The 23,506-nt window shown below is 42.2% G+C and overlaps 1 protein-coding gene across 1 annotated transcript in view; it reads left to right on the top strand.

The window, feature by feature from the left end:
- The window catches only part of MAP4K5 (mitogen-activated protein kinase kinase kinase kinase 5), a 109,441-nt gene that overhangs the window by 7,144 nt on the left and 78,791 nt on the right, over positions 1–23,506 (top strand). Inside the window, exon 3 of the mRNA XM_079768429.1 lies at positions 17,047–17,104. Within this exon, the coding sequence (XP_079624555.1) occupies positions 17,047–17,104 (58 nt within the window). The remainder of the gene's footprint in view (positions 1–17,046; positions 17,105–23,506) is intronic.

Raw genomic sequence — 23,506 nt, 5'->3', positions numbered from 1 at the left:
GAGCGCACTGACCACTAGGGGACAGCTCCTGCATTGAGCATCTGCCCCTGGTGGTCAGTGTGAGTCATAGCGACTGGTCAACCGGCCATTCGGTAGTTCTGTTGCTTAGGCTTTTTATATCTAGATTACTCAGAGATAAACACTGTTCATGATTTAATATCATTTATTTTAGGCTTCTTTCCCCCAAATGTTTTTAAACCAATATGTTTCTAAAAATAGCTTTTATAAATTGGGATCATGATATACCTCTTGTTTCTAGTTAATTGGAATGAACAGCATTTTCCCTGGTTATTAAATACTAGTAGCCCATTTGCAGGAAGAATCCTGCAAGCAGCCGCTGCGGCCGCATGCGCTGCCGCTGCAGTTGCAGCCTCTGCGCCTGCACCCGCGCGCCACTGCCGCCCGCCCCGCCCCGCTCTACCACGCCCCGCCCCGCCCCAACCCGCCCCGCCCTGCTCCGCCCCGCCCCACTCCCCCCACCCACTGCCCAGGCTTTCCCTCTGGCAGCCACCTTGCTTTCCACTTTTCCTCCCTCTTCCTTCTAAGTTGTCTTCAGTCTTCACTCCTCCCTCCCTCAGCGTATGCAAATTAACCGCCATCTTTGTTGGGTAATTTGCATACTCACCCTGATTGGCTGGTGGGCGTGGTTTTGGCTGGTGGGCGTGGATTGGGCATAGCGAAAGTGCGGTCAATTTGCATATTACTATTTTATTAGGTAGGATTCTTCAAAAATGCCATTTTTAAAATATCCATTGAACAAGCCCTCATTTACAAAACCGGTTTGGCTCAGTGGATAGAGCGTCGGTCTGCGGACTGGGGGGTCCCAGGTTCGATTCCGGTCAAGGGCATGTATATTGGTTGCGGGTACATTCCCGGTGGGGGGTGTGCAGGAGGCAGCTGGTCGATGTATCTCTCTCATCGATGTTTCTAGCTCTCTATCCCTCTCCCTTTCTCTCTGTGAAAAATCAATAAAATATATTAAAAAAAAAAGAACAAGCCCTCATTTAGTTAATCATTTTAAGTTTCATATTTGTTGTTTCCAATTTGAACATTTTTTTTGCAATTATAAATGTTATCATTTGTATAGAAATTTTGTCATGTGTCTTAGCACGTGGGTTCCTTTGGATGCTCACTAAATTGGGTTCTCTGTAGTGAATACCTCTTTTGCAGATCCCTTTCTCTTCCCCAAGGCAGAACTCACAATTTTTGAATTGTTTTAGGCACTTTGAAACATATTCCAGGATTCTAGTCAAATAAAGACAAAACTTGATATATCACAACACTTCTGTAAGCATTCCTTTCTTTAAGAAATATTGAGTGTCAACTCTGTGTTGAGTATGAGGATGCAAACATGACAAAGTACACTGGCAACAAGGAATATATAATTTAGCCAGGAAAACAGACATGTAAACACTCATAATTTGGTAAGTGCCATAGTAGAAGATAAGTAGAAGAGATGTCCAATTCTGTCTTTATTGGGGGATAGGAGAAGGGATGAGAGGAGAAAGAACTGTGAAGTGAGCCAGGGAGGATTAACAGAGGAAGGGTATTAAGTGGATGTTAAACAAATGCAGTGCTGTCTGGCCTGTGTGGCTTTATGGTTGAGCGTCGACCTATGAACCAGGAGGTCATAGTTCGATTCCTGGTCAAGGCACATGCCGGGTTGTGGGGTCAACCCCTATGGGCAGCGTGCAGGAAGCAGCTGATCAATGATTCTCTCTCATCATTGATGTTCCTATCTCTCCCTACTGCTTCCTTCCTCTCTGAAATCAATAAAAATATATTTTTTAAAAATGCAGGGTGATTTCCAGGTGGACAAGATGGGAAAGATATTCCAGGCTGTGGGAATAGTGTGCAAACACCTGGTGGCTTAAGCAAACCAGGATGCATTTTGAAGGATCTGCATCTGCATTCTAAGGTCGGTGTGACCAAACCTGGCAGAGATTTTATAGATGTAGACCACAGCCTGTTTTCTGATAGAAAAGGACCAGATAATGGACCTTGTGTGTCATGTCGAAGAATTTGGATTTCTTCCTGTACACTGAAGGAACGCTTTAGGAGGGAATCTTTCATGATGTAGAGGATGGATTAGACAAAGTTGCTGGAAATATAAGGACCAATCCCTGAGTAATCCAGATAAAAGTTTATGTAAGTATACATTTAGGCACTGGTATTAGAGACGAAAGGAAAGGATGGGTTTGAGTCATCTTTAGGAGATGATCAAAATTCCCTGGTGATTGATAGTGGAAAAACAGGTCATTAAGGGCATTTAGAATTTCTGGCTTGGGTGACTACATTAGTGCCATCAACAGAATTAGGAAATACCAGATTTATGTGGTCTGGCTCTTGTTTTTTGTTTTGGACGTAGGGCATTGCATAGATGGATATGTCTAATAAATGGTGGGAAATGCAGCTCTGGCTTTCAGACATCTGGACTGGGGATACAGGTTTGGAAGTTATCAGATGGGTTGTACCTGTGAAGTGTAGGTGAGGTCACCCAGGAGAATTTGTAGTAGAGTTGAGGAAAGGCTGTAGTGTTAAAGTGCAGAAGAAAATAATGTATATTGAAAGTATCTGAGAAGAAACAAAGAGGTATAAGGAAATTATTTTCATAGATATCAAGAGTTTCAAGAGCCCATCTATATCATCTGCATCCATTCCATTCTGTCAGCAGTAGGAAAATATTGATTTCTCAAAAAATATAAATCTGAGGTTTTGTGTCATTCCCCCTTTTCCATAGAATAAAGTCTTAGACTAATATGTCTTTAAGGCCCTGCCTATACCAAAAGCCTCGCCATTCTAAACTTCTTTCAGCTCCTTATGTGCACTGTGCTCTCTGTCCTTCCTTCAGGTTTTTGCAGGTACTATTTCCTTTTCCATAGAACACTCTTCCTCTTCTTCTCGTTCATCTGTTTATCTTCTACTCTTTGGGTTTCCTTTTAAACATTGTACTTTTAGAAAGGCCTTTTCTGTCTCTTCCAGGTCATATCTATCTGCTGTGTGATTTCTTGCCATAATACTCATCATTTGTCACTCATAATTGTTGCTGACAGTCTTCCTGCTCTACTCAGAGTGCATGAGAACAGAGAGCTTGTGTTTACCACTGAATCAGGTAGCCTAGCATAGTGCGTAGAACATAGTATGTGTTCAATAAATGTTTTGAAGGAGTGAGCCACAGAGTGGTCATGTAAGAAAGAAGTTTGAAAGGGTTCATTAAGATCAAAAGAGTTGAGGTGTGAATGGTAAATAAGGAACTTGAGGGAATGTAGATCACTCCTTGATGGAGTTTAGCTATGAAGAGTAAAAGAAATGAAACACAGTGTTTTTTTCCACGGTTTCTGATTTTTTCCTTTCACTGAAACTGATTACAGTTTTCAGTTGTTATCCTTTAAATTTTGTTTTATCACCCAAGTGAGCAGAAGTGTTGCTGAGTTTACAGAAGGAAATCAGACAATTTGGGAATTTAGAAAGGAGATTAAAGGCAAAAACTTAGGATGGGGTTGTTAGGAACCAATGTAGGGGATAAATTTAAAGGCCTTCTTTTTTCCCTCCCTTCCTCCCTCTTCCATTCTCTTCCTCTCTGATGTAGAGACTTAATTGATTTCCAGCCCCAGTTATTCCCCTGTCAGTGTGATTAGAATGAGGCACATTGATAAATGGAGAGCTGAGATGCAACAGGGTGGGTGACAGGATGAAAAGGAGTATTTAACATTTAATCAGTATTTATAGAGGGTCTCTTAAGTGCTAGACGCTAGACACTGTGCTGGGTGAACAAAGTAGAGAAAGATTCTTACCATCAAGAATCTGGGAGGAGAAAGACAATAAGCAATAAACATAAGTTATATGATATGTTAGCAGATGATTAAAGATATGGAAAGAAGAAAAAGTTGAACCAATATGTTATTTCTCACACACATGCACCCCCTTTTTAGGTGCCCTGTGCCTTCTTGCCCCCTTTTTTAACCCTTCTTCTTACCAATATCGGGATGAGCCAATGAGAGCATGACTTAATATATTTTAATAGACATAACCTTCGATAAATTAGTAACAATTTTTGCATTTTAAGCTTTTTCGCTCCTATCTTAATTGTAATAGACAGTGGAGATGCTTGGGTTCCTTACCATTCCCCCTCCCTCCCAAGAGTAATTTTCTATTATTCTTTCTGAAATAGCATTGATCCATGAGTAGGACTTGCCTTCCTATTTTGCCTCTCTTCCTTGCTTCAGCACAGGTAGCCTTCTAAGTAATGTGTTTATTTTAGAAAAATTTGATATGTGAATAAATGAAAAATTACCTCTATCTCCTTTGCCATAATATAAACATTGTTGTATACATCTTTCTAGACTTTTAAAAACTCATATTAAGGATATATACAGCCCAGCCGATGTGGCTCAGTGGTTGAACATCTATCTATGAACCAGGAGGTCACGGTTCAATTACTGGTCAGGTCATATGCTCGGGTTGCAGGCTCAATTTCAGTGAGGGGCGAGCAGGAGGCAGCTGATCAATGATTCTCTCTCATCTTTGATGTTTGTTTCTGTCTCTCTCTCTCTGTCTCTCTCTCTCTCTCAAACCAACAAAAATATATATTTTTAAAAATCAAGCTAACTGGTTTTAATTTCCAATCATAACACAAATCTAACTATAGCTTCTCCACTAGGTTTGATTTTTCCATTCTTCAACTCTTCATAAAAACTATTTTGCTCCTCTGTTTTCAAACCTCCAATAATGCCTCAGCCTCTCTTTTACTCCCTCCTCTCTAACCTATCCTGACTGATGATGATAGAATTTCACCTTTTTTTTTTTAATCTAATATTCTTCTTTAACAACAAATCTCTTTTCAGTGAGTTCCAGATTCCTAAATCCATGGAAACCTGACAGGCATCTCAACCTTAACATGCCTAACACAGAACACTCTGTGATAACCTGCTCCACAAAGCCATTCATCCCAACACTTTGCCAATCTAAATAAAATTTACGGCATCTACCCAGTTGCTTAAGTCCAAAACCCAAGGTCATTAGTTTTTATAGAATTAGTGAGTAATTGGGCTTAATCAGATTAGGATTTTGCCAGGTTATTATGATAGAGGGAAAGAAGGGTAAGAAAGTTAAGGATGTTTCAAGAGTGATTATAAAATAGCATGGTGGATCATGGAACCCTTATAAGTAAGCAAGATGTGAGGAATTGAGAAGTAATTGGTTGTCATAGGAGAATGCATTGGGTTCATGAGGAAGAATTGATGGAATGGGAGGGCTAGAGTATAAGTGAGCTAAAAGGATAGAAGGTTATGATCAGGAAATACAGTGTTCAAAATCAAGATTCAGATAGGATGTCAAGGAATGAGAAATCAGAGAGGAGATCTGGATGTTGAAGTTTGTAAGAATGGTGGCAAGAGAGAGGTGGAGAGGAAGACTGTGAGCCAGGGCCATAAAGTCTTAACATGAACAAGGAGCTATGACCAGGTTAGTAGATGATGGCTACAAGAGGATGGTGGTTGATAGCCTGCGCCCTTTCACAGTCGGGGAGCCCTTGGGGGATATCCAACTGACGGCTGGGGCAGCTTGCCAGCCATCAGCCCGGCTTGTGGCTGAGTAGCGCTCCCCCTGTGGGAGCCCACTGACCACCAGGGGGCAGCTCCTGCATTGAGCGTCTGCCCCCTGGTGGTCAGTGCGCGTCATAGCAACCGGTCGTTCCATTGGTCAGTTGATTTGCATATTACCCTTTTATTATATAGGATAGGATAGGACAGTGGTTGACAAACTCATTAGTCAACAGAGCCAAATATCAACAGTACAACGATTGAAATTTCTTTTGAGAGCCAAATTTTTTAAACTTAAACTTCTTCTAACGCCACTTCTTCAAAATAGACTCACCCAGGCCGTGGTATTTTGTGGAAGAGCCACACTCAAGGGTCCAAAGAGCCGCATGTGGCTCGCGAGCCGCAGTTTACCGACCACGGGGATAGGATGTTCCCTAATACAAGACAGTTTTACTTCTTTGAAATGCCCATGCTTTTTTCTTTCTTAAGACCTTTGCCTGAAATTCTGCCACAGTCCCTTACCCCCCCCCCGTCCCCCACTCCTCCCAGGAAAGTCTCATTAAGTATCAGCTTAGGTTTACTTCTTCCTGGAAGCTTTCTCCAGTCAACTTTGACTGGGCTCAGAATCCTGCTAGGTTGTCTTATATCACCTTGGAACATTTCTCACACTTTATTGTATTTATTTATTTTTTATTTTTATTTTTTAAATATATTTTATTGATTTTTTACAGATAGGAGGGGAGAGGCATAGAGAGTTAGAAACATCGATGAGAGAGAAACATCGATCAGCTGCCTGCAGCACACACCCTACTGGGGATGTGCCCACAACCAAGGTACATGCCCTTGACTGGAATCGAACCTGGGACCCTTCAGTCCACAGGCCAATGCTCTATCCACTGAGCCAAACCGGTCAGGGCACTTTATTGTATTTACTATTCACTTCTCTGTCTCTCCAAGTGATAAAAGCTCCCTGAAGGCAAGAACTATTTTATTTCATTACATGCCCAGTATCAACAACAGTGCCTGGCACATAGTAAGTATCCTATCTAATAAAAGAGAAATATGCAAATTGACCGCTATGCTTACAAGCCACGCCCACCAGCCATTCAGGAGTGACTATGCAAATTAACCCAACAAATATGGCGGCGGCCACAGAGTTGGTGAGAGCAGGAGGCTTGGGTTGCCTCTGGTGATGGAGGAAGCCAAGCTTTCAGCCCGCCCTGTCCTGCCCTGGCCTCCGCTCAAGGCTACAAAGTTTCAATTATAGAAGATAAATAAATACCAACAAAAATGGCGGCAGCCATGGAGCTGGAGCCAGCCAGAGGCTTGGGTAGCCCCTGACGATGGAGGAAGCCAAGCTTTCTGCCCGCCCTGGCCTGCCCTGGCCTCCGCTCAAGGCTACAAAGTTTCAATTATAGAAGATAAATAAATCCCAGATACCCAGGGCCTCCACTTGGGTCGCCGGGGGGCATGGCCAGCCTGCAAACCACCAAAGGCCCCTTGCCCAGGCCACCCCACGCCCCAAAGGAACCCCCACCCTGATCTGGGACACCCTTCAGGGCAAACCAGCTGGCCCCCTCCCATGCACCAGGCCTGTATCCTATCTATCCTTTCTAATAAAAAAGTAATGTGCAAATTGACCATCACTCCAACATACAAGATGGCTGCCCCCATGTGGTGAAAGATGGATGCCCCCATGTGGATACAAGATGGCCACCACAAGATGGCCAGCAGGGGAGGGCAGTTGGGAGGGACCAGGCTTGCAAAGGAGGGCAGTTGGGGACAATCAAGCCTGCAGGGAAGGGCAGTTAGGGGTGACCAGGCCTGCAGAGGAGGGAAGTTGGGGGCAACCGGGCCTGCAAGGAATGGCAGTTGGGGGGGAACCAGGCCTGCAGGGGAGGGCAGTTAGGGGTGACCAGGCCTTCAGGGGAGGGCAGTTAGGGGTGACCAGGCCGGCAGGGGAGGGCAGTTAGGGGCAATCAGGCTGGCAGGGGAGCAATTAGGCATCAATCAGGCTGGCAGGGGAGTTGTTAGGGGGTTATCAGGCTGGCAGGCAGAAGCAGTTAGGGGCAATCAGGAAGGCAGGCAGGCGAGTAGTTGGGAGCCAGCAGTCCTGGATTGTGAGAAGGATCCCAGATTGGAGAGGGTGCAGGCTGGGCTGAGGGACACCCCCCTCCCCCCATGCATGAACTTCGTGCCCCGGGCCTCTAGTTCAGTATTATTTATTGAATGAATGAATCAGTCAAAAACAATGTTCCATAAAGAAATCAGGTATAGAGGTTTTACAGCTTATGAAATAATTGACTGTGTTCTTCTTTTGTGGACAAACGAGCTGCTTTGCATTCCTTCAAACCTTACAGGTGCTGTATTGCCACTTTTGTATTGAAGTTCATATTCTTTAATCTGGGATGTATAATTCTGACTCTGAGTAGTAGTCACTAGCCACTAGAGATTGCTTGTTAAATATTGAGACATCTGGATTTTCTCTTGTTATGTTAAAGACTATTTTTGGTGGAACGGGGCATATTTAAAACTGATGCCCCTGGTTGGCTTGGAGGGAAGGATGCATATTTAAAACTGATGTCCCTGGTTGGTTTCCTGGAAAAGTTTTGTGACTCTAAAACTATGTTAAGAGAAAGTTAACAGAGGATAGGCAAAGGGGCCTCACATGAACAACAGTAAAGTGGAATATAAGAGCTGAAGGGAGGGCAGGGGGGGAGAGGAGGAAGAAGAGGAAGAGGGGGCAGAGAGGGGAGGGGTGGGGAGAGAAAGAGAAAAAGAAACGTTGGATGTGAGATACAAACATCCATTGGTTGCCTTCCTTACCCAGATGGGGTGGGGGGAATCAAACTCACAACCCAGGTATGTGCCTTGACCCGGGATAAATGTGCCTTGACCTGGAATCAAACTGGCAACTTTTCAGTGCACAGGACAACGCTATCACCATGGAACCAAATTGGCCACGGCACCGGTTTCATTTTTTTGCCCTAGTTTTGAAAAATTGCTCTGGCTGTTGTGGCTCAGATGATTGGGCATCATCCCACACACCCAAAGATCACCAGTTCGTTTCCCGTCCAGGTTGCGGGGCTCATGCAGGAGGTAGCTGATGGATGTTTTTCTCTCTTCCCCTCTCCTTCTCCTCCCTTTCTCTCTCTCTCTCTCTAAAAATCAGTAAAAACATTAAAAAAAAAACTATCTTCTGACTTCATGGCTACTGAGATGTAATGTGTATATCTTCTTATTCTTTGTTGAAAATTTGTAGTTAAAATGTATAAACATAAAGCTTTCCTTTAATTATTTATCGAATTAAAAATTTCACAGCATGTAGGAAAGTTCATGGCTGATAAAATAGCAACTGAATAGTATTGTTGAAATAGAAATGGCTTAGTTAGAAAGATCAGCATCTTTAATTTTTTTTCTTGGTGCTAGTGGAAATCTAAGGCTAACTTTTTACTGGGAATTTAAAAATCCAAGACAGGAGAGTTTGAGTTAAAATACTTCCACAGTAGAAAATTGACTTGAAAATGTTACTTAGGAAATTAAAGAGAACTGCATTGGCAATGAGAGTAGAAACAAGTGGATTGGCTGTTTATCGATTTATGGTGATATTGAAGTGCTGTAGTACTTCTATTAATTCCTTCTGTAAATATAATGCAGGATCTTCAAATTCTTATGGTTTAAAAACAAAAATGCTTGAGACTGTCACATTTCACTTGTTGCAGGGAAATGTTGGGTTTCAAACACCAGTATTACGTATGACTACTTTGGATTTTAGTGTGAAATTGGATATTTAGTGTTAAATACCTGAAAGATCTCTTTAGTACATTGAATCTGTAAAGTCTCTATTTAGAATATCTTTTTTTTCTGAAAGCCTCTTTGCCTTTCATTATAAAAGAGCCTGGTACTGCTTTCTGTTTAAAAATGCAGCTGGAAAATTACAGAGTAAAAACATGTGCCCATCAGTTGTTCACTTGGAGAGAACAGAACTATGTCTTCAAAGTGGAGACTGACATTTACATATTTATTCTATCAAAGAGAGTTAGGGTTATGGGATTTTCTTTACTTTTTACTTAACTACATATATTTTGAAAACCTCTGCATGATGTAGCTGAATTTTATTTTTTATTACATTTTATTGGGGTGACATTGGTCAACATGAACATAGAGATTTCATGTGTGGATTTCTAAGTTACAAAATTTGTATATAGCACTATGTGCCTACTATCCAAAGTCAAATATTCTGTCACCTCATATTAGGACCCCCTTCTCCCCCCACCCCCTTCTCTCTTGCAACCACAACACTGCTGTTTGTGTTCCTAAGTGTCAGTTTTATATCCCACATATGAGTGAACCATATGAGTGAAATCATATGGTTCTTAGCTTTTTCTGTCTGACTTATTTCTCTTAGCATAATGTTCTCAAGGTCCATCCATGTTGTTGCAAATGGCACTATTTCATCCTTGCTTATGGCTGAGTAGTATTCCATTGTGTATATGTACCACATCTTCTTTATCCAGTCCTCTATCGTAGAACACTTTGGTTGTTTCCATGTCTTGGCCACCATGAATAATGCTGCAGTGAACATAGGGGTGCATATATCTTTGAGAATAAATGATTTTTGAGTTTTTTGGGTATATACACAGGAGTGGGGGTACTGGGTCATATGGTAGCTCAATTCTTAATTTTTTGAGGAGTCGCCAGACTGCTTTCCATACTGGTTTGTACCAGTATACATTCCCACTAGCAATGAATGAGGGTTCCCTTTTTTCCACAACCTCTCCAACACTTGTTACTGCTTGTCTTGTTGATAATGGTGACTCCTAATAGGTGTAAGGTGGTATCTCATTGTAGTTTTAATTTGCATTTCTCTAATTGCCAGTGAAGTTGAACATCTTTTCATATATCTACTAGAGGCCCGGTGCATGAAAATTCATACACTGGAAGTGGGGGGGGGTCCCTCAGCCGGGCCTGCCCCCTCTCACAGTCCGGGACCCCTCAGGGGCGGGAGACGATCGGGCGATCAGGGGAAGGCGACGCCCCATCACACCTCTGCTGCTGCCACTGCTGGCAGAGCAAGCCTCGGCCGGCCCTGGTTACCTGAGCCTCGGGCTGGCCCTGGGCGGCTGGGGGGCTGAGGGGACCGGGGGACTCCAGAGGCAGGTGCGCAGAGCGGCTTGCTGCATGCCTGCCGCCCCAGTGGGGCTGAGGGGACTGGGCGCCGCCATCGTGTGGCTGTGGGTGCCGCCATCTTTGAGGGCGTGGCAGTCAATCAGTATATTCCCTCCTTATTGGCTGTGGGCACTGCCATCTTTGAGGGTGTGGCAGTCAATTAGCATATTCCCTCCTTATTGACTGTGGTGCTCCCATCTTTGAGGGCGGGGCAACAGTTAGCATATTCCTTCCTTATTGGCTGTAGGCACTGCCATATTTGCGACAGCATGAGGGTCAATTAGCATATTCCCTCTTTATTAGACAGGATTGGCTGTTTGTATGTCTTCTTGGGAAAGGTGTATTTCAGGTCTTCTGCCCATTTTTTGATTGGGTTGTTTGGTGTTGAGTTTTACGAGTTCTTTATATATTTTGGAAATTAAACCTTTGTCTGAGTTACTGTTTGCAAGTATCATCTACCATCTGGGTGGCTGCCTGTTTGTTTTGTTATCCTTTTCTTTTGCTGTGCAGAAGCTCTTCAATTTGAAATAGGTCCCATTAATTTATTTTTTTACCGTTACCTCCCTTGCCTTTGGGGTCAAGTCCATAAAAAGTCTCTACCACTCAGGTCCATAAGTTTGGTACCTATATTTTCTTCTATGTAACTTATAGTTTTGAGTCTTATATTTAGGTCTTTAATCCATATTGAATTAATTTTTATACATGGGGACAAACTGTAATCCAGTTTTATTTGTTTGCATGTGGCTTTCCAGTTTTCCCAGCATCACTAATTGAAGAGACTATCCACCATCTTTATTTTATGTGGTTCTGTGATTGTTGTTCAAATCCTCCAATGGTATGTTTCTTTCTGAACCCATCAGAAACTCTAAAAAAATAAATAAGTAAAGGTGTCTTTGGTCCTTGCAACACTTTGGTTCAAATACATTGAAACAGTGTATTTGTGTTGACTCAAATAAGTCTGAAAGTATATACTTAAAATAATTTTATATGTGTTATTTTAAAAATAATAGACAATTTTAGTACAGTATTAGATTTACAGAATAATTGAGCAAAGAGTACATAGAGTTATATTCATCCACACCTCCGCCACTCACCCATAGACAGTTTCTCCTTTTATTAATATCTTGTATGAGTGGTACATTTATTACAATTATTGAGCCAATGTTGATATTATGATTATAGTCCATAGTTTACATTAAGGTTCACTCTTAGTGGTGTACAGTTCTATGGATTTTGACAGAGACATAATGACATGTATCCACCGTTAAGTTTCATACAGAATAGTTTCACCATGCTAAAAATTCCCTGTGCTTCACCTGTTCATCAATCTCCACCCAAATCCCTGGCAACCATTGTTCATTTTACTCTTTCTACAGTTATGTCTTTTCCAGAATGTCATATAGTTGGAATCATACTATGTGGCCTTTTCAGACTGGCTTCTTTAACTTAATAGTATGCATTTAAGATTCCTCCATATCTTTTGATGGTTTGATGGCTCAGTTATTTTTATACTAAATAATATTTCAATGTATGGATGTACAGCTTATCCATTTACCTATTGAAGGACATCTTGATTGCTCCAGTTTTGGCAAGTATGGATAAAGCCTGCTATAAACATTCACTTGTGCAGGTTTTTGTGTGGACATAGGTCTTTAACTTAATTGGGTAAGTGCCTGGAAGTGGGGAATTGCTGAATCATATGGTAACACTAGCTTTGTAAGAAGCTATCAAACTGTCAGTATATGTGTTTTTAAGAATTAATCTAATTAAGTTTGGAAGGATATACTCTAAATTATTCACAGGAGTTAACTCAGGGGGATGAGATTAGGAGAGAGGGGGATTATCATCTTTTATTTATATTGTTTGAATTTTTAAAAACAATGTTAAGGAGTATTTTTTTACGAGTACATTTTTTCTCCAAATGCTTTATTGAATTAATTAGTAATAAAAATTGAAAATAAATCAACATAAATGAAAACTAGTTGACCATTAAAAACAGTATATGATCAGTTTCATAGCACTTCTAAGTTGTAGAGGATTTTAATATTTTATTCTTATTTTTTAAATAAAAAGAATAATAACCTTCCTACAATCATAATTGTCCATTCAACAAATTTATAGAACATCTAGCTCGTAGACCTTCAAAGAATCATGGTGAAGACCTGAGGTGGGAGAGGGGTGCCAGGTGGGGAATGAGGGGTCAATGGGGAAATAAGAGGGACAGCTGTAATACTTTCAACAATAAAGATTTTTTTTTAAAGAATTATGCCTAGAGTTAAGAAGAGAACACACTTAATCTAGCCTTGGGATAGATATTAGGCAAGACTCCCTAGAAGAGGTGATACCTAAATTGCATTCTGAAGGATAATCTAGATTAACTGGGCTAAAGGGGCAGGGGAAGTGAATATACCAAAATGAGGACAGTGTTTTCAAAACAGGTCATTTGCTTCTGATTAATCTGACTGAAACTGGAGTTAATTGTTCCAAACTCTCAGAGAAGCTTATTAGATCTTTTCATGTTGTTAGCACTTGTTGGATAATCTGTAATTGAAAAGTATAGACACATATTTTCTTTTGGTATCCTGTGACAGGCAAAGTATATTGCTCGAATGCCTGTTTTGCTTAGAAAATTATTAAATTGCATTTCCACATATGGGGTGCCCTAGGTGCAATGAAAATGAGCACCCATGTTAGTGATGACAGTGTAATGGTGCAACCCTTTTAAGCTACTAGTATTTAGGCAGTATGTGTTAATGGCCTTTTAAATGTTCATATTCATACCCTTTGACCTAGTAATTTCATACTTTAGAATCTGAAAGAAATAATTTTAAAAATGAAAAGACTGTAACATCCTTTATGTCTAGCAATAAAGGAAAACAATTATATGGATTATTATATAGCCATTTAAAATTATATATAGCATGGAGAAAGTACATACCTTTAAAAACAATAAAAATTTGTGTTTATAATAGAACTTGACAGGTTTAACATCCAGGGTTGGTAAAAATATACATTCACATAATTTATTTTAGAGCATTATGACGATATATCCCTTTTAAATCCACATACCTTTTTACCTAACAATTATTCTTGTACTAATATATTACTATATGCTAAAATATTTGCAGTGATAATCATTGAAGCACTAATTATAGTAAGTCTTTCTCTAATATTTTAAGTGGTAAATAGTTTTTCTTCTAGGAATTTCTCTGAAGAAAATAAAGCTGTGGATAGGTAAAAATCTAAGATATATTTATCCCTCTGTTTATAATTAAAAGATAATATTAAAATCCTAAATGTCCAACAATAACATATTAATCCTAATATATAAAAACCCTGGGTCGTAACGACCAGTAATGACCAAGGCTTGACCAACCGGAAGTCAGTCCTGCAGTCTGACTGCTTCCGCTGAAGGCGTGGTGCCCCAGCACTGACTGCTGAGGGGGCTGCGAATCAGGCTGGAGAGAGGCCTGAAGAGAGAAGCAGGGACTGATCCGTTGCCTCTGTGGCAGCTTTTGATCAACACTTGCTTCTCTCTTTCTCTCCCAGTCTGGCCAGCAGCCATGCCTCCATTTTTCTCCAGGCCTCCACCGGGGCTGCTGATCAGCCCCACTTTTCTGATCAGGCCCCATTGATAGGCCCGGAGACGCTGACTGGCATAGGAACTAACCAATCAGAACCAAATCTGGGTGCTATGGGGAGCCAGTGGCTGCCTAGGAGGCGGAGCTTCTGACGCTGACTGGCATAGAAACCGACCAGTCAGAACCAAATCTGGGTGCTATGGGGAGCCAGTGGCTGCCTAGGAGGCGGAGCTTCTGACGCTGACTGGCATAGAAACCGACCAGTCAGAACCAAATGTGGGTGCTGTGGGGAGCCAATGGCTGCCTAGCAGGCGGAGCTTTTGACGCTGACTAGCATTGAAACCGACCAATCGGAACCAAATCCGGGTGCTGTGGGGTGCCAATGGCTGCCTAGCAGACAGAGCTTTTGACACTGACTGGTATAGAAACTGACCAATCAGAACCAAATTGGCCAGCAGAGGAGGGCAGTTGGGGGCGAGATCAGGCTGGCAGGGGAGGGCAGTTGGGGGCAACCAGGCCGGGAGGAGAGGGCAGTTGGGGGTGAGATCAGGCTGGCAGGGGAGGGCTATTGGGGGCGAGATCAGGCCAGCAGGGGAGGGCAGTTAGGGGCAACCAGGCTGGGAGGGGAGGGCCATGGGGGGCGAGATCAGGCTGGCAGGGGAGGGCAGTTGGGGGCAACCAGGTCGGCAGGGGAGGGCAGTTAAGGGCAACCAGGCCGGCAGGGGAGGGCAGTTAGGGGTGATCAAGCTGGCAGGCAGAGGCAGTTAGGGGCGATCAGGCAGGCAGGCAAGTGAGCAGTTAGGAGCCAGCGGTCCCAGATTGCAAGAGGGATGTTCAACTGCTGGTTTAAGGCCCGATCCCCGGTAGTCAGACATCCCCCAAGGGGTCCCCAATTGGAGAGGGTGCAGGCTGGGCTGAGGGAACCCCCCCCCTCCATGCACGAATTTTGTGCACCAGGACTCTAGTTAAATTATATGTTCCATTAATGGAAAATTAGGCAGTTTTGTATATCATGTTTAGAAGACTGATGGCATCATCCTCTTCTACAACATATATACACCTTCATGCATTAAATATATCATATATTCTATTAATGGAAAATTAAGCAGCATTGCAAAGCATGTTGTAGAAGATTGTGATGACATCATTGTCTTCTACAACACATACACACTGTCATGCACACATGCACATATGCATGCACACACAGACCAGAAAAAGAAACACATATACTAAATGTTAACTTTTAAACTTTTTCCCTCCAGATTGTAAGATACAGATGATTTGTGTTTGTTTGTTTTTTAATCCTCCCCTGAGGGTATGTTTTTATTGACTTTGGGGGAGGGAGGGAGGAAGAGAAAGAAACATCCATCAGTTGCCTCCTGTATGCTCCCGTCCTGGGAACAAACCCACAACCTAGTATGTGTCCTGACCAGAAATCAAACCTGCAACCTTTTGGTACACAAGGTGATGCTCCAACCAACTTAGCCATCCGGCTAGGAATTTATTTTTATTTATTTTTATTTTCCTTTAATGACCTATGACTATCAAATATATAACAACCATGGGTATTTTTTCTTGCTTTTCTTTTTTTAAATTAACTTCAAGAATTTTTTAAAATATCTTTTTGTTGATTTCAGAGAGGAAGGGAGAGGAAGAGTGAGATAGAAACATCAATGATGAGAGAAAATCATTGATTGGCTGCCTTTTGCACTCCCTCCTACTGGAGATCATGCATATGCCCGGACTGAGAATCAAACCATGACCTCCTTTCTGGTTCATAGGTCAACACTCAATCACTTGAGACTCGCCCCAGTGGACTAAGTTAAGTTTATTGAAGTAACTTTTGTTACCAGTGTTGGGGTTCTTGGGTTCTCCAAGATAGAAATCAAGAGGAAGCCCCAGAGAATTTTCCAGACATATTTTATTAAGCTTATGCTGGAGCACAAGAGAGGCAGCACTGAGGAAAAGAAAGGTCCTCTGAACTGGCTTAGGGGCTGGCTCTGCTTAGCTGTTTTATAAGTTGGGGGCAAAGCAGACTTGTGTGAAAAGGTAGACTTTAAAAAAAAAGCGGCCTTGGGAATTTTCTGTGTCGGTATGAAAAGCAAGAGTTTAGAAGGGGGAATAAGACATTTCGATGGGGAGTGGAGGAATGGTTGCATTCTTGTGGTGGGCCTATCTGTGTGTTTTTTCTGGCCACCAGGAAGCCTTGGAATCCCAGCAAGGGGCCGTGGGTAATGCCAGCTCTGTGGGGTTTTTGGTGTGGTGTCCTTGGGATCCCAGGCCCAGGTCCCTATGCTCTCTCACATTGGTTAATGACAATATGTAAATTTCAGGTGTACAACATTGTAATTCAACATCTGTATACTCTATTGCATGCTCACCACCCAAAGTCCAGTTTCCTCATGAGTATTTTTTTAATTAAGAAAAATACCGGGGAAGGGGGTTGGTTAAAGAGAGAGAGGACATCTGTAATACTTTCAACAGTAAAGATAAAAATACAAAATAGAAAAATAATAACTCAAGTATAAAGAAAGGACTTGGAGGAAGTACACCAACATTATAAACAATAACTGTTTTTAAGTGGTGGGAATAAAGGTAATATTTTATATATTTTCTTTTAATGGAAAAATTAGTATACTCATTAAAATTTTGTTTTTTAGCTTTATTAAAAGCATGATTGGTAAGCAACAATCAACATAATACAAGTAACTTTTATATAGTTAACAAACTTTTAAAACATTTTATTTTCATTTTAGGCCAGAAATATACATACGGGAGAGTTGGCTGCAGTAAAAATTATCAAATTGGAGCCTGGTATGTATTAAAACACTCATGACAATTTTTTAACACTTTTCGGGTGCAGTTCACAAATATAGAACTTAAAAGCATTTTCCATATTTCCTTGTTTCCCTTCTTCCAAAAGGAATGTTTATATATTGTCAGGGCAATAGGATGTCTCAAATATGGCTACATTAAATTGCATTGGAGGTTGTTAGTTAAAGACAAGTTTGGTGTAATAGTTTTGTTGCTAAATAAAAGTTCAAATGTGCACATTCAAAAATTGGAAGACACATTGACAATGTTAAAGTAATTTTCTTTTAAGTTATAGTGAAATAATTGAGCTTCAGTATTAACTTCTATGAGAATTTGACTAGGAAAGTATTCATTGATTTTGGGGGGATATTTGGTAATATTTGGCATAATGGTATTTTATGTTAGCTGTTGTCTGGTTTAATAATTCTGGTCTTAGACTAATTTTTTTTAAACATTTTTTTTTTCTGTCAGAAGGCTGTTAATTTAAAACATACTGAGTGATTTGCTTTGAAAACAAAAGTACTATATAAGACCTGAAACAATTTTATTATTTTGATATCCTCAAAGTTTTTCTTTTCTTAGTAATGGGATCTTTTAAACAAGTATTCAATTGGTATTCTGCCCAGGTTTACCACAAAAATTAGAAAATTCAGAAATGTGTAAAGAAGAAAATAAAAATAATCCATTTGTCACCCAGAGACAACTATTATTGCCTTTTAGTGTATTTCCTCTTATTTTCCTCCTGTGTATACATGTAAACATTTTACAGAGAGCATATACTACATGTACTGTATGCTGTTCTTCACCTACATTACATAAAGGACATTACATAATTTTTACATAGGTCAGTAAAAATTCTTTTCTTTTTAATTGAGTTATAAGTGACATACAACATTATATTAGTTTCAGGTGTACAACATAATGATTCAATATTTATCTGTACTGTGAAAGGATCACAGTAAATCTAGTTAATATCTGTCACCATACACAGTTATATTTTTTTTTTTCCTGTGATGAGAACTTTTAAGATTTGCTGTTTTGCCTCGCCGGCATAGCTCAGTGGTTGAACGTCGACCTATGAACCAGGAGATTGGAGATTGGAGTTTGGTTCCCGGTCATGGCACATGCCTGGGTTGCGGGCTTGATCCCCAGTGGGGGCCCTGCAGGAGGCGGCCAATCAGTGATTCTCTCTCACCATTGATGTTTCTTTCTCTCCCTCTTCCTCTCCTCTCTGAAATCAATACAAATACATTTTTTTAAAATTTTACTCTTATCAACTTTCAAATATCCAATATAATAATATTAACTACTAGAGGCCCGGTGCTTGAATTCGTGCATGGGTGGGGTCCTCGGCCTGGCCGGCAATCGGGGCTGATTGGGGCCATCTCTCCCAGTCCCAATCGGGACCTATCAAGGCGGCCGGCTGAGGGGAAGGACCGCAGGAGGTTGGCCAACCATAGGAGGCTGGCTGTGGGAGTGCACTGACCACCAGGGGACAGCTCCTGCATTGAGCGTCTGCCCCCTGGTGGTCAGTGTGCATCATAGCGACTAGCCGTTCAGTTCCTTAGGCTTTTATATATGTAGATAGTCACCATGCTATACATTACATCCCATGACTTACTTATTTTATAGCTGGAAGTTCCTACCTTTTGTATTCCTTCATTCATTTTGCCCAACCATTCACCTCCTATCTGTTCTCTGTATCCATGAGCTTGGTTTTTTGGTGTGTGTTTTTTAAAAGATTCCGCACATAAGTGAGATCTGTTATATTTATAATGCCCTCAAGATCCATCTATATTGTCAAAATTAAAAGTTTCTAATGAGATCAGTAGTAGCTTTTTTTTCTTCCAAGTTTTTTATTTTTACTGTGGTAAAATAAACATTACATAAAATTTACCATCTAAACCTTTTCTTTTTGTTTTAATCCTCATCCAAGGATATTTTTTCCATTGATCTTTAGAGAGTGAGTGGAAGGGAGGGAGGAGGAGGAAAGAGAGAAAAACATCTATGGGAGAGAGACACATGGACAGGTTGCCTCCCACACGCCCTGACCAGGGCCAGAGATCAAACTTGCAACCGAGGTACATGCTCTTGATGGGGAATCAAACCTAAGACCCTTTGGTCTGTGGGCCAATGCTCTAACCATTGAGAAAATTGGCCAGAGCTAAATGTGCTACCATCAATACCATCCAACTCCTGAACTCTTTTCATCTGAAACTCTATAGCCAGTTCACAGTAACTTCCCATTTCCCTCTTTTCCCCAGCCCCTGTCAACCACCATTCTATTTTCTGTCTCTGATTTTTACTACTTTAGGTACTTCATATACAGTATTTGTCTTTCTGTTACTGGTTTATTTCACTTACTATAATGTCCTCAAGCTTCATCCATGTTGTCACATCAGTTTCCTTTCTTTTTAGTACTGAATAATGTTCCATTGTGTATATATATGCCAAATTTTACTTATCCACTCATCTGTTGGACACTTGGGTTGCTTTCAACTTTAGCTATTGTGAATAATACTTCTATGAACATAAGTTACAAGTATTTCTTTGAGATCCTGCTTTCAGTCTTTTGGGTATATACCAAAAGTGGAATTTCTAGATCATATGATATTTCTATTTTTAATTTTTTGAGGGACCACCATACTATTTTTCCACAGTGGCTGTGCAATTTTACATTCCTTCCAACAGTGCACAAGGGTTCCAATTTCTCTATATTCTTGCTAACAGTTGTTATTTTTCTATTTTGGTTTGTTTGTTATAACAGCAATCCTAATGGGTGTGAGTAGGTGGTATCTCATTGTAGTTTTTATTTGTATTTCCTAATAATTAGTAATGTTGGTATCTTTTCATGTGCTTATTGGTCATTTGTATATCTGCTTTGGAGAAATCCTATCTAATAATAGACAAATATGCAAATTGACCATACCTCTGACACACCCACAAGCCACGCCCACCATCCAATCAGAGCAAGTATGCAAATTAACCCAAACCAAGATGGTTACAGCCACAGAGAGCAAGGTTTCCTAGGTAACAGAGGAAGCCAAGCTTTCTGCCTGCCCTTGCCAAGCCTAAGCCTCCACTCAAGCTACAAAATTTCAATTATAGAAAGTAAACAAATTCAAACAAATGGCAGCAGAATGGAGCTTGAGAGAGCAGGCCAGGGTTGCCGCTGGCAACAGGGGAAGCAAAGCTTTCCGCACACCCTGGCCGGGCCCACCCACTTAAGGCAACAAAGTTTCAATTATAACCCCAACACAAATGGCTGCCAGCCTCGGAGGGAGCCCCAGGCTTGGCTCCGCTCCAGGCTACAAAGTTTCAATTGTAGAAGGAAAATAAATTCCAGATACCAGGGCCTCTGCTTGCATTGCAAACCACCACAGGCCCCTCGCTCAGGCCGCCCCACACCCCAAGGGAACCCCCACCTGATCCGGGACGCCCTTCAGGGCAAACCACCTGGCCCCCACCCGTGCACCAGGCCTCTATCCTATCTAATAAAAGAGTAATATTCAGATTGACCATCACTCCAACACACAATATGGCTGCCCCATGTGGTCAAAGATCCTGCCCCCATGTGGACACAAGATGGCCACCACAAGATGGCCAGCAGGAGAGGGCAGTTGGGAGGCACCCGGCCTGCAAGGGAGGGCAGTTGAGAGGGACAAGGCCTGCAAGGGAGGGCAGTTGGAGGTGATCAACCCTGCAGGAGAGGGCAGTTAGGGGTGACCAGGCTGGCAGAGGAGGGAAGTTGGGGGCAAACAGGCTGGCAGGGGAGTAGTTAAGCATCAACCAGGCTGGCAGCGGAGTGGTTAGGGGGTGATCAGGCTGGCAGGCAGAAGCGGTTAGGGGCAATCAGGAAGGCAGGCAGGCAAGCAGTTGGGAGCCAGCAGTCCTGGATTGTGATCCCAGTGGGATCGGGCCTAAACAGGCAGTCGGACATCCCTCCAGGGGTCCCAGATTGGAGAGGGTACAGGCTGGGCTGAGGGACAACCCCCCTCCGTGCACGAATTTCGTGCACCGGGCCTCTAGTATTTATTATAAGTTCTTTGTCCGTTTTTTAATCTGGTTGTTTGTTTTTTGGTGGTGTTGAGTTTTAGGTGTTCTGTATATAGTCTAGATATTAATCTCATCAGAGTTGTGATTTACAAATATTTTCTCCCATTATTTGGGTTGCTTTTTTCCTGTGTTGATAGTGTCTTTTGATGCCCCAAATTTTAAAAATTTCATAAAGTCCAGTTTTTAATTTATTCTTTTGTTGCTATACCTTTGGTTCATACCCAAGAAATTATTGCTAAATTTAATATCATGAAGCTTTTGCCTGTGTTTTTTTTAAGAGTTTTATAGTTTTAGGTCTTACATTTAAGTCTTTGATCCATTTTGAGTTAATTTTTGTTTGTGGTGTTAGATAAGGGTCCAACTTTTGTTAGATAAGGGTTCATTCTTTTGCTGATGTATATCCAGTTTTCAACCATTGGTTGAAAAGATTCTCCCTCTGAATGGTCTTAGCAACCTTGTCAAAAATTATTTAAGTATTATTCTGGGCTTTCTATTCCATTGGTCTGTATGTCTGTCTTTATGCCACTATCACACTATTTTGATACCGTAGCTTTGTAGTAAGTTTTGAAATCAGGAAGTGCAAGTCATCCAGTTTTATTCTTTTTCAAGATTGTTTTGGCTATTTGGGGGTCTCTTGAGAGTCCATATAAATTTTAGGATGTGTTTTGCTCGTTCTGCAGAAAATGTCATTGAGATGAGAAGTAGTAATTTTTGACCGGTAGGTGAATAATTGATGATCTGTTTGTTTGCTGCTTCATAAACCTAGACATGTAGAGTAAATTGTGTGACCAGTAATTATGCCAACAGTTTCTTAATCTTAGCAGTTAAAATGGTTTTGCATTTCAAATACAATATTTTGACCATTATGTATGATTAGAGGCCCGGTGCATGAAATTCGTGCATGGGGGGCGGGGAGGAGGGAGGAGAGGGGGATCCCTCAGCCTGGCCTGCGCCCTCTCGCAATCCGGGACCCCTCGGACATCCCTCTCACAATCCGGGTTGCTGCATGCACCAGTGACCATACTTTTCATACAGGTGAAAGGCATCTTGCTGTTGTATGGGCAGCTACATTTTTTGCCCTGATTATAAAACGTAGTACATAACATGATCCTTCTGAGGCAGTAGTGTCATTTTCCCCATCTCATGGGTGGAAAAACTGAAGCAGAGAGAAGTTAAGTAATTGGCTTTGTCACACAGTTATAAGTGTCAGAATCAGGGCTGACCACAAAATGTACAAGCCAGAGTTCATGCATGTCATCGCTGCATCATCCTGTTTTTTCAGTGTTAGAGTAACCTTGCCATGTTTTAATTTTTAAATCTAAGAGACTGTTCCCAATATATAGGGCAGGGTCCCTAGGCCTGGCCGGCGATCAGGGCCAATCTATGGGGCAACCAGTGGGGCAATCGGGGGGCCCCTGCTGGCACCTGCCTCGGCTGGTGGCCTGGTGACGCCCATTCACCGGCCCCAACCGGGGGCAGCTCCCGCATTGAGCGTCTGCCCCCTGGTGGTCAGTGTGCATCATTGCGACCAGTCGACTGGTCACTTAGGCTTTTATATATATAGAAGACTAGAGGCCCGGTGCATGAAGTTTAGTGCACTGGGGGGAGTCCCTCAGCCTGGCCTGTGCCCTCTCGCAGTCCAGGACCCCTTGTTCCTTACTGCCCACCTGGGAGTGCACTGATCACCAAGGGGAAGCTCCTGCATTGAGCATCTGCCCCCTGGTGGTCAGTGCGCGTTATAGCAACTGGTCTTTCTGCCGTTTGGTCTATTTGCATATTAGGGATTTATTATACTGTATACTAGAGGCCCAGCGCACGAAATTCGTGCACGCAAGGGGGGGGCTCCCCCAGCCTGGCCTGTGCCCTCTCACAGTATGGGAGCCCCGCAATCGATCACCCCAAAGAGGTAGGCCCCGCCCATCCATCCGGGACTCCTCAATGGATTGCCCCAAAGAGGTAGGCCAGAGCTGGGGGTCCAGCCTCAGCGCTGCGTGGAGCCGCAGGACCCCCGGCCTCACTGCACAGAGCTGCAGGACCCCCAGGCCTCACCGTGCGGAGCCACAGGCCCTGCCTCCGCGCCACGCACACAGCATCAAGCCCCTGCCCATCCATGCACACACGTAGCCCCACCCACCCGCTCACGCAGCCTCCTGGTGATCGCTTGTTGCAGCGTGAGGGCGTCACGGCGTGAGGGCATGACGACCACATAGACTTTTATTAATAGTATAGAAGATAGATATAGAAGATAGGTTAGCTGTTGATGGGATGGATCATGTAAGTGTTAGGAATAATATAATTTGAACCCACAAATTGATTGATTTTTCCAAGCCTGCTTTTTCCAGATCA

This window comes from Cnephaeus nilssonii (assembly GCF_951640355.1).
Source record: "Cnephaeus nilssonii genome assembly, chromosome: 4".
Classification (NCBI taxonomy): domain Eukaryota; kingdom Metazoa; phylum Chordata; class Mammalia; order Chiroptera; family Vespertilionidae; genus Cnephaeus; species Cnephaeus nilssonii.
This window is presented reverse-complemented; position numbering and strand designations above follow the sequence as displayed.